This window comes from Mastomys coucha, unplaced genomic scaffold, assembly GCF_008632895.1.
Source record: "Mastomys coucha isolate ucsf_1 unplaced genomic scaffold, UCSF_Mcou_1 pScaffold12, whole genome shotgun sequence".
In the NCBI taxonomy this organism is placed as follows: Eukaryota; Metazoa; Chordata; class Mammalia; order Rodentia; family Muridae; genus Mastomys; species Mastomys coucha.
The window spans coordinates 36,157,421-36,168,741 of record NW_022196894.1 but is presented as its reverse complement, the minus strand read 5'-3'; the positions used below and the strand labels follow the sequence as shown (position 1 = coordinate 36,168,741).

At 39.6% G+C, this 11,321-nt stretch overlaps 1 protein-coding gene across 3 annotated transcripts in view; it reads right to left on the bottom strand.

The window, feature by feature from the left end:
• The window catches only part of Gsk3b (glycogen synthase kinase 3 beta), a 153,979-nt gene that overhangs the window by 6,566 nt on the left and 136,092 nt on the right, over positions 1–11,321 (bottom strand). For all 3 annotated transcript variants that reach the window (XM_031363852.1, XM_031363851.1, XM_031363854.1), the window contains one exon: positions 9,739–9,837. In XM_031363852.1, the coding sequence (XP_031219712.1) occupies positions 9,739–9,837 (99 nt within the window). The remainder of the gene's footprint in view (positions 1–9,738; positions 9,838–11,321) is intronic.

The window sequence follows — 11,321 nt, the reverse complement described above, 5'->3', positions numbered from 1 at the left end:
AGGTACACCCCTCACCCGCACAGTACACTGCAACGAGCACAGGTACACCCCCTCACCCGCACAGTGTGGAGGCCCACAGAGCTGGCATAAATAAGGTGACCACAGAGTCCTGCTGCCGAAGCATGGAAACATCTAACTAACAGGTATAGGGCACCTGAACCAGAACTACTTTCCAAAGCCGGCAGGCAGGCTTTCCCAGCACTGAAGAGCCAGATCTAAGGCTTCAACCATGACTTCCTTAGACATGCCCTACCCAAAGGGAGTTTTCAGTTCAGTCACTTAAATTTGGTGTACTACTAATACAACATGAATTCCTATCTAGAAGACAGATCCCTTCAGGCCTTTCTTCATTTTTAAGATTCAGGCACAGGCTGCATTAAAGACATTTCAGAAGCAGGCTGGAAAACCAGAGTTACTTCAGAATTGCAATGTTCCTCACAAAAGCACCTCCCCCCCCCCCCCCCCCACAGCATTTCCTGGCTCTACATAATTGTCACTAAATGCATGGTTATCACCAAATGACACCCACTTTCAGCAAAGATGCTGGGAGGAACTGCTGTTCTATCTTACAGCCCAGGATGATGGATACCCACCTCATCCACATATAAACCAGAATTGTAGGCAGCTCTAGCCATGGTGGCTACCAGCTGATGCCTGCCAAGGTGAATACGGTAAATACGCCCCCCTAACGGCAACCTGCACATTTTGGGTAATTACTCTTTTAGCAAAGTCCTCTCTAACTACTGTCAGATGCCCTTCACAAGCTATGCCCATCAGTATATGACCTAATCCAAACCAGTCTCCCTTTCCTCTGAGTAAGTGCAAAGTCTGTTTGCATGTCACCAAGAAAAGCACAACCTTTTTATGTGATCATGTAGCTGGAAATGATTTTACTGTCTAAATAATCCACGAACATCCATGTTCCCAGATTTAAAATCCAATGATCTCATTATTTTTCTCAGCATTGTATCCAAATCATTTGATAAGGAGACTTTAACAGGTAATGATTACCAAAATCTTTTGCCAGCTGTGGTGACCATCCTTGCCTATATAGTGAGAGACCTGGTTCCACACACAAGCAAATCCTTTATATGAAAATTACAGCTCTTAATTTGTATTTTAAAGCCAATCAGTGGTGGCGCACACTTTTAATCCCAGCATTCGGGAGGCAGAGGCTGGTGGATTTCTGAGTTCGAGGTCAGCCTGGTTTACAGAGTGAGTTCCAGAACAGCGAGGGCTACACAGAGAAACCCTGTCTTAATAAATAAATAAATAAATAAATAAATAAAATAAAATAGTATTTAAAAAAAAGCATAAAACAAACACACAAAAGAAAATGGCTAGAGGCTCAATGTGGTATAGGAGCTGCTTCACAATGGGTGCTTGGGGGAAACCAGCTCATCTTTATTTCATTAAGACAGAATAGTAAATTTATAAGAGACACTTGGAGCAGTCAAACACTGTATGGGATGGAGAGAGACTAAAGCACTCTGGAAACACGTTCAGAGCTAAGCCTGCAGTAGGTCAACCATCTCTAGAAATAATGCCCACTCTTCCCCTTCTCAAGCTCCTACAGAAACCCTGCCTCCATCCCAGAACAGACCTGAGAGGGAATGTCGCAAAACAATCTGCTCTGGGAAGAGGAAGGTCATTCTGATACATTACAGCATCTCCCAAGGTGACATCAGTGATTCACGTCTCTGCACCCGTGCCCACTGCAAAGATTATAGTGTGCGATTCCTAAGGAAGGACATATAAGGCGGCTTCGACCTTATTCTCTCTACTGGATCACTTGGTGTATGAGAAGACAGCTGTTATGATGGAAAGCCCTCAACTACCTAAGATGTCCACAGAAGGCTCTAATGCATAGGAATTCGGGCACTATGGCCCAGCTGTGACGCTGGAAACGTTCTATCTATACTGACCAATGAAGCCAAAGTGACTACTAGCTACATGTGTCTACTTAGGCTGCACTTAAGTAAGAACAACATTTAGTGCCTTATTTGTTCTAAACACTTTCCAAATTTTCCAAAAACTGTAGTTACTAAAATTGTAATATTTGTACAAGTGACATATTAGTAAGGGAATATGTCAGATAATCAAATTAACCTGTGTAATGTATATACACTTGAGAACTCAAATATATTTCATTTCCCTTAATTTTTTTTTTTTTTTTTTGGTTTTTCAAGACAGAGTTTCTCTGTGTAGTCTTGGTTGTCCTGGAACTCACTCTGTAGACCAAGCTGGCCTCGAACTCAGAAATTCGCCTGCCTCTGCCTCCCAAGTGCTGGGATTAAAGGCGTGCGCTACCACTCACTGCCCGGCTCATTTCCCTTATTTTTGTCATTATGCTCTGTCAAATTCAGTCTAAAGCCAGTATGTTTGTACTTTTTAGGTTAATGGTTAGAAATCTCATGAGATATAAACAAAATTTTGGCATCCAAAACTATATTATTTATACTGCAGAGGTAATTTAGTAAGGCTACTCTCAATGGAGACAGCCTCAGTGGAAAGCAATGTCTTTGCTTATAAATTGCAGGGATTAACAGAGCTGCCCTTCACTGGAATCAAATTCAACTGAGACTAAAATCATAATTTACAACGGCAAGCTCAAAGCTCCACCTACACAGTCAGTTTTTGCTTCTCTTTTTCCTAGCACCTATTATGATTTTCATAGCTAATAATAAGGGAGAGGGAACCTTCCTTAGTGACACATCTTCAATTCTTTCCATGTTATTCCTAGAAAGAGATTTGGCACAAGATACCAAGGAAGTCATCAGTCACTGCAAAAATATAAGCAGAACATAGACGCCTGTGATCCAGCTGACCCACCAGGGCCCACGGCCTGTCAGTGAGACTGCTCATAGCCGATCTGCTGATACCAGAGGAGCTGCAGAGAGGGAGGGCGTATTCTAAGGAAGAGGCTTGATGCACATGGGGTTAGAGGAAATATTTTCTCTCTTTCTTTTTTAAGTTAATAATGAAGAAAAAAATAAATAAAAGCAGGTAAGTTCAGGTAAGGAAGTAAAATCTGAAGAACACTTAAGAAACATCCAGAATGAGCCATAAAACATTCATTATCGGAATCAAGATTTTAAATTACTTTAGGAGGCAGTGGAAATCTCCAGGTAACATTTGACTTAATAGGACAGGACATACTTTGCACACAATTTTCTAGAAACCCCACAATTTTCTAGAAGCAGCACCTACCACTCACTGCTTTTGTAAAACTAAGTTCGTTTTTCTTTTTTAAAAATTCATCTGTGTATGCATATTTGTATGTGTGCAGGAAAATGTGCATGCCATGTATATGCATGCTCAGGAATTGCATGTTTGCGCGTCAGCCTCAGAAATGCATTGACCTACTACTTTAAAACACTTTGTCACATTCTATATTTATATATTTCTTTGCTTAGAGAACACATACCTGTGTCATGGAAAACCTTGGGAGGGAGGTTGTGGATTCAGTTTGGTCCTTTCCCCACATGGACCACAGGCAATCAACAAGCACCCTTACCTACCAACAGCCTGCTTTGGGACAGGTTCTCACTGGTGGCCTGGAGCTCACCAATTAAGCTAGAACAGACAACCAAAAATCCCCAGGGACCCTTCTGTCTTTGCCTTCTTACTGCCAGATTATAAGTCTTTTAAAACAGAAATCTATTTACCTAGAAGAGCTACACACATTTGGCTGCCAAACTGGTAACATGTAAATGTGTGTAAATACATGTGCACAGTGAACCTCCCCCGCCCCCACTTTCCTGGGAAATTAAAACGTACTTTCACTGTAATGGGGAGTAGAAACTAGAACAGAGTTTTTGGAAGGCAATTTGACAGTATATATTAAAAAATTTAAAATTCCTTATTCCTTTATCATTACTCCCAAAACTATTTTAGTAACTAATTTGAAAGAATATGTAGGGCTTTATTCAAAGGTAAGTTTCAAAGCCCTTTTCAGAAGAGCAAAACAACAAAAAGCTAAACAATCCTTAAAATGCATCTCTCATGTTTAAAAGTAAGGAATGAATTATATGAATAGTAATTCATATAATTCTACAAAGCCTTAGAAATTCAATACTACTTAGTAATAGAAAAATATAGAATGTGTCTATAGTAGTTTACTTTCACACTCAAAATAGCATAAGCCCATTTAAAAGAACAGCACATCTTTCTGGCTACTCATATACAGACTAAGTCACAAAACAACATAATCTGTGATTATTTCTGCAAGCAAGAACACTGAATACATGACCCCCCCCCCCCAAATTAACTATGTATCGCTAATAGAGGAAAACAAAGAAGCTTTTAAAAAGCCACACATTTTTCTAAAATTCTACATACATTTGGGTTAAGATATAGAAAACCAGGAAAGACAGGATTAGGAAGAGAAATACAGTGAGAGCTTCCAGGGGCAATCAGTGCAGCAAACATGAATACATATTACACATGAGACTGGCAGAGACACAGCCCAGAAGGACAAGACGCAGCAGTGGCCCATGTATAGAGCACACACACAAAAGCTGCAAAATGAACATTGAGAGGAACTGTTCTTCACCATTCTTAGCCAAATAGAAAGAAATGGCCAGAGATGTACAAGATGAGAAGAATTTTGTGATAAAAATTGGAGCAAGGAGACTATGTAGTATGTTTAAAACTTAAACAGACTCTAGCAAAAATAGATTTTCAAAAACTTTAGAAAATAGGTAAGCTTGAGTCAAGAATTTTCAAAGGAGTCAGTAACAGAAGAAACAACATTCAACTATCATGTAACTCTGATCGAGTAACTGCAAATATTCTTAACTATAAAGAAAAGGGAGGAAAAAATCAATGAAAAGGGCTTTCTCTGATGAGTTCATCATTTTAGAGGATGACACATATAGTCAAAGAACTGAAAAGAACAAAGTAATCTAAGGGCAGGCCAGAATTGGTCTAGATCAGAAGGCATCAAGAGCCTTCAAGGCAGGATCTGAAGTTCAGCCCTCAGACCAGGTGAAATGATGGGGAAGACGGCTTAGTCAACTCCCTTGATTCCCTTTTTTGTAGGAAGGTTTTCAACCAGAAAGGACAAGAATCCTAATCAACAAAACTCAGTCTGAAAAAAGGGCAAGATACACTTAAAATGTCTTCAAACTCAGAACCCACAACACAAGAAACAAATCTGAAATGGATTTCCAGAATTCATTTAGTAAATATTGAAGACATTAGAAACTTCCTTGACTTTAACTCTCCCAAACAAAACTAATTAGAACAAGTTTAATTTCCATTTTTGATAGAGCTATATATATTTTTTTAAGTTGGAAAGGGGCTGAGAATTTTCCTGACAACAGAAAGTATTTCCTGAGGGTCTTTGCTGTTGTAATGATTCATGTGTAAATGGCTATTATATAAAGTTAGTTTATTACTAAGCAAACAAGAACAGTAAGCAATCTCATCTAGGTGCCTAATCTCTAGTAAGACCTGCCTAGTTCCTCATCAGTAACTGGGGTAAAGGCATACAGTCTAGTAGACCTTCTATTTATCCCTTTGCTAGATTTTGTTTAGATAGAAGAGGGATATTTATGAAGTGTGCAAGTGATATGCAAGTTATAGAAGATGAACTACCTTGTCATTTTAGAATACACCCAGGACACAATTTAACATCTTCATCAGTACTGAGAATTATCCTCAAGAGTTTGGTTGGTTGAGTATGATCTCATGTGGCTTACTGAAGAGTACAACACATACAGAAATCACTTTCAGAATGGGAGGGGCATCAACTTTATAACGGGTGATGGAAAAACGAAATTGCTCACTTTTGTCAGTAGTGGGTTCCAGTTATTGGAACAATCCTTAACAAACACGAACAATCATGAGATTGGTAATCTCTGCTCAGTAAACGATGAAAACGTAAACTGAAATCAGGAGCTTCAAAGTTATTCTCAACAGCAAGATACTTACTAAAAAAAAGTCATCTGTATCCTTTAGCCCAGCATCCTCTAGAGAGAAAGAGATGCTCTGTGTAAGACACCTCACCTTCATCATCTGCTAGTCAGCCACACGATCTTTGAAGTGTTCGTGTGAGAACTGATGGCCCACATAAAGGGTTCCCAAACACAAGGTCTGAGATGACCCTCTGAGGGTGTTGAGAAAATCTTTCTAACACATACATATCCCTAAAATTTACAGTAAGAGTTCTATATATAATTTTAAAGATATTCTTGTATCATTCAGAATCATGCTCAACTATAATGCTCCAAGACATGTATTAAAGAAAAAAATACTAAAGATGTTTTGGGGGGAGAAGTTCAACACTGATATGCTATAGTTTAAAAAATAAAATAAAAAAAAAAACCCAAAACATTTCATTCATATATTCTCCGGAAGATTGTCCAGTTAATGAAGTCTGTTACTACAGTCTTTGTTGTTATACAGAGCCTGTCTCTGTATGTAGTGGCCTTTTTCTTCTACGAAGTGTATTAGGAAGTTAAAGGCCTAAACTGGGATTAGTGACTTTAAAGTTTGTACTCTGATTGTTGTATACTGTAACATTTTCAAAGGAATTTTAATTACTGCACCTGAACACCAAACACAACAGAAGTAGTAATGAAAATACATTAATGTCATTCATGTAACAGATACACTATTTCAACCATATTCCAAAAAGTTGAGACTGTGAGATTGTGACTACAAAATTTATTAGTCTCTGGCAGCATGTGTATAGTAGAGGACTGCAATTCGATCATCAATAGGAGGAGAGGACCTCAGCCCTGTGAAAGTTCTATGCCCCAGTGTAGGGGAATGCCAGGGCCAATAAGTGGGAGAGGGTGGGGTGGCAGACATGGGGAGAGGGGAGGCAACAGGGATTTGTTCTTGTTGTTTTTGTTTGTTTCTTTGTTTTTTGGAGGGGAAACTGGGAAAGGAGAAATTTACATGTAAATAAAGAAGATATCTTTAAAAAAATTTATTAGTCAAAGTTTCTGTAGCAAGAACTAACTGTATATTCCCAAAATAATACCAATAGGATTTTAGGACTCTACCCAGTAAGTAAAGATGACTGCTTTTCCAGAAGCAGCAACAGAAAGAATTCATAAAGATCTAGGTATAGTTTTTGGCCATCAGTCTGCTTCACAGCAGTCAGGATAATCATGACCTCCTCTTGTTTTTCTGCTTCTGTACTTAGTACAGAGCTTTGCTCACAGGCCTCAAGGAAAGCTGGAAAACCCCAAGTTTTCCTCTGGCTACAAACAGGCCCACTTCTGAGGTGGCCTCTGCATCCCCCAACAAGTCTGCTCTAGACAAGCACAGCTGTGCTGTGCAGCGCATGTGTAGACCTAATGCTTTAACAGGTCAGATGGTAAGTTTAGGATTATGCCTTAGTTCTGAATTCATTTTTGTGTCTAAACCTTTTTAGATGACTGACAGGCTGCTGAAGACAGGTATTTATTTGCTTCATGAAACCTCTAAATTGCTAAATTATTTTTGATACTGAAGTTTTTATTACATGGACTTAAATCAAGAAGGCCAACTACTGTAGTAAGATAGAGGTCCACATTCTAATTCATTAAACCTATGATATGCTGGGTTATTATATGCTGGTATCATTTAGGTTGAATGACTAGAAATACTGACCTTGAAAATTTAATATTTAAAATATTTTTAGGTTCAGATATTATTCAAGTCTAGAGCTTTGGAGATTAACTGTCTATTTCTTTAAAGCTTGAAGCAGACTCAGAAATGGATTACAAAGAAATCTTTGTCTATGCCTAAATGCAATCTTTTACTATGTCTATGTGGAGATGGGAGTCTCACTTATTGAGAAGACACAGTACAAAGATATACATGCAAGCAAAACATTCACAGAAAATAAATATATCTTTAAAAGGTCACTTAAAATTTTCTAGTCTCTACTTGTTTCAATTATTGGTATTTTTGTGTGTCCATGTGGAGGTGAGGACAGCCCAGAGGTTCTTTCCTTCTACCATGTGGGCTCCTAGGATTGAACTGACGTCACCAGCTTGGGGGCAGGTACTGCTGAGTCATTTTTCTAACCCACAACTCTCATTTTTACATACATCCTAAAACAGGGATGTCCAACCTTTGAACAAAGTTGTCTTCTCTAAATGTGTCTACCACAGCTATCCTGGGACCACCTGCAGCCTTCAGGGTACAGAATAAACACACCGGGTCTAAAGTGGCTCTAAACTAGCTCATTGACAAAATATGTCAGTACAGCTGTCTGGTCTACTTCACATTAACAACAACCAATCTGATATACATGGTCAGTGATGTGTTTATTGATAGTTCATTTAACCATTCTGTCTTTGTTCTAAACAGGCAACAGCTTTAACAAAGCCAACCAACCAACCCCATGTTTCTTGTTTGTCTATTTGAGAAAGAGCCTCAAGTGCAATGTATATCAGATTGGCCTCAAATCTCAGCGTGCTGAGATTATGGAGTAGACAACCATGACCTGCTAAAATTGTTATTTTTACATTAAAAAAAATTAAACTGTATTTTGGCATAAAATGATTTCTCCAACATTACTCTAGGAGAGACTGCTCCTCATTCCGCAGACTGAGTGCTCAGCACACTAATACAACTAATGAAGGCCAGGTGACGTGAAGGGATTAGAAAACAGACTTTCTGGAAGGCAGGGCAGAATAGAGTGAATGTTTAATCTTTAATTGTCAATTTTTAAAAAGACTTAAAACTAGAGAGACACAGAACACTTTCAGAAGAGAGAAGATGAAGTTTGACCTTTACTCTGAATACTGAAACCTACACACTGATGAGAGACTTTATCACCCAACGAAAGGAACAAAAACGTCTGATTCCCTGTAGCAGGAATATCCTTATTCATTTCAATTCAGTGAAACTGATAATGTGGCAGGGTGTAGCTCCTGCTACTTGGGGGAGTGTTTTGTTTGCTTTCTGGGGGCTTTCTGAGAGGAAGTACCACCTACCAATGTACTACCTATTATATCCCTAAGTTCCCAGGCAATTGGCTCAGGAACCAGACACTCATCCTACGCTTTAGATTTAGCCTGGGGTCTTTATGAGATTCTCTTGGTTTGTTTTCTGGGTGGGGAGGGGGGAAGGGGGAGGAGGACGACAGCCCAATGGCGCTCTGATGTAAAACCAAATGTATCTTCACCATACTCTCAGCCCTTTCAATGGTTAAGATTCTATCAACATATGTCCATTCTTAAAATCAGCCTCTTTAGGGTATTAATGTAATTTACATCTGGAAGTTAGAACTAACGTGAGGTATTCTCCAATGTTCCATTTATAAAGACTGTTTTTTCCTAGAAACATCTTATACCAAGAAACCAGGACATCTCTCTACCCTGTCGGTCCCTTCTCTCCCCATTCCCCCCCACTCCCATGTGTTCATGGCTATGGCTGGCCTCTACTCCTCTCCTTCCCTTCCCCTCTCTCTGCCTTTTCTGTCTCTACTCCCTCTTCAACTACCCCCCCCAAGCCCTAAATAACCTCTATTCCATATTTAAAAAAACAAAAAAAGAAACCAGGGTATGCTTTATAAATAAAAATGTGTATGTGTGTGTGTTTATAATATTTCGGGGTTAATTCTTTGTATGCTTTAAATGGAAAGCAATGTTTTATTCTCTTTCACTCATTTGGGTGCTATCTGGTTTTGATGATTAAAGGTAATTATTCAGAGCACAGGAAACAGAGATGATGGTGTCCTTTTAAAATCAGCACGTTAGAGAACAGACCAAAAAGACCCGCTGTACTCACCTGAGGCTGCTGTGGCGTTTGTAGGTGGTGAAGCAGCTGCTTGAATCCGAGCATGAGGAGGGATAAGGATGGTGGCCAGAGGGGGGTTACTTGACAGTTCTAGAGAAACATAGACAGACATCAGAGTCCGAGTTCCACCCTCTACATGAAGTCCCTTTATAGGTAAAAATTAAAGACATGATGTTAAAACACCAGTTTATAAACTGCACCAATGAGCCAGTAATCAAGTCAGAGAGGAAGTGCACAGTCATGTGGCACAGAGCTGATAAATGTTGAGAACTAAATTTATCTTGGGCAAAGGTAGCAGTGAGAAGCTGGAGGGTGAGCCTATATACATCCTTCCTCCAATGCCCTGTCATTCTACAGCAACTGACTGTTCTGTTCGAGGGCAGAACTTAAGAGCAACAGCAAACACAAATGGGCAAATGAACAGAAAGCAGCTAAGAAAGGCAGGCAGACAGGAGTAGTGAACACAGAAATGCTTTCACCCCATTTTATATTTCCTAAGGTGAGTGGTATTGAATTTGCTGGGGAGAGTTTTTCCTGCCTGGTACTCTACCGTATAATCGGTGAGTTCCCTTTTCATCTCTCCAAGTGTCACAGTTTGAAATGATAGTGTGTGCTCACACACCTATAGGAAACTCGATCCTCCGAACTACAGTAACATCTCGACAAATTTAGGTGTATGGCACTAACTGGCAAGTTGAGAAATAAAGGAAACCCCAAGCCTAGTAAGTAGTCTGAGGGTTCCTTTTACTCCCTGTAAATTTCTTTCCCAAGTTGCTAGAAAGCAAAGTATTCTGATACAACAGTTTAAAAATGTTCAAGGGTCAAAACCTTTGCCAATAGTGATTTATTTACACTAAAGAAATACTAATTTCATACTAAATTAAGGTTCTAAATAAGACCATATTCTAGCTAAGAAAAGCAATGAACTGATACCAAGGTTCATGAAAAACTAATGGAAGAAAAAAAAAAAGCTTTAAATGCAGAAAAACAGAGTCACTGTTTGGTCAGTGAGAACACTTAGTCACACAGAAGGCTTTGTCCGGGAAGTTGTGCCCTTTTAGGGAGGAAGGAAGAGGTGTGTGTTGCTCCCACTGAACAACAAGAAAATGCTACACTGGTTCACTTGAAGCCAGGCACTGTAACAGGTCCAGATCCAGGGCTCTGAATTGCCCACCCCCAAATCTGAATCATTTGCTAACTGCTAGGATGTGTGAAAAAGTGGGTCCTGCTGACCCAAAGCTGCAGGATCTCCATGACACAGGGCAACAATAGTGTAACCAGGAGTCCTGATGAGGATCCAATATTGTTGGTGTCACAGAAGCCAGAGATCTCAAACCAGACCACTGACATTTTCAAGCAAAGATGTGTGGACAGAGAAGTATACTGTGGGACACACTGTGACACACCACAGATTTCACAATGAGGTGTCTTCTATGCTTTGATTTTTGAGGTGGTGGTGGTGGTGGTGGTTGTGTGTGTGTGTGTGTGTGTGTGTGTGTGTGTGTGTGTGTGAGAGAGAGAGAGAGAGAGAGGGATTGATTGATTTTAGGTTGCAAAAGCAAAGCAGATATGAG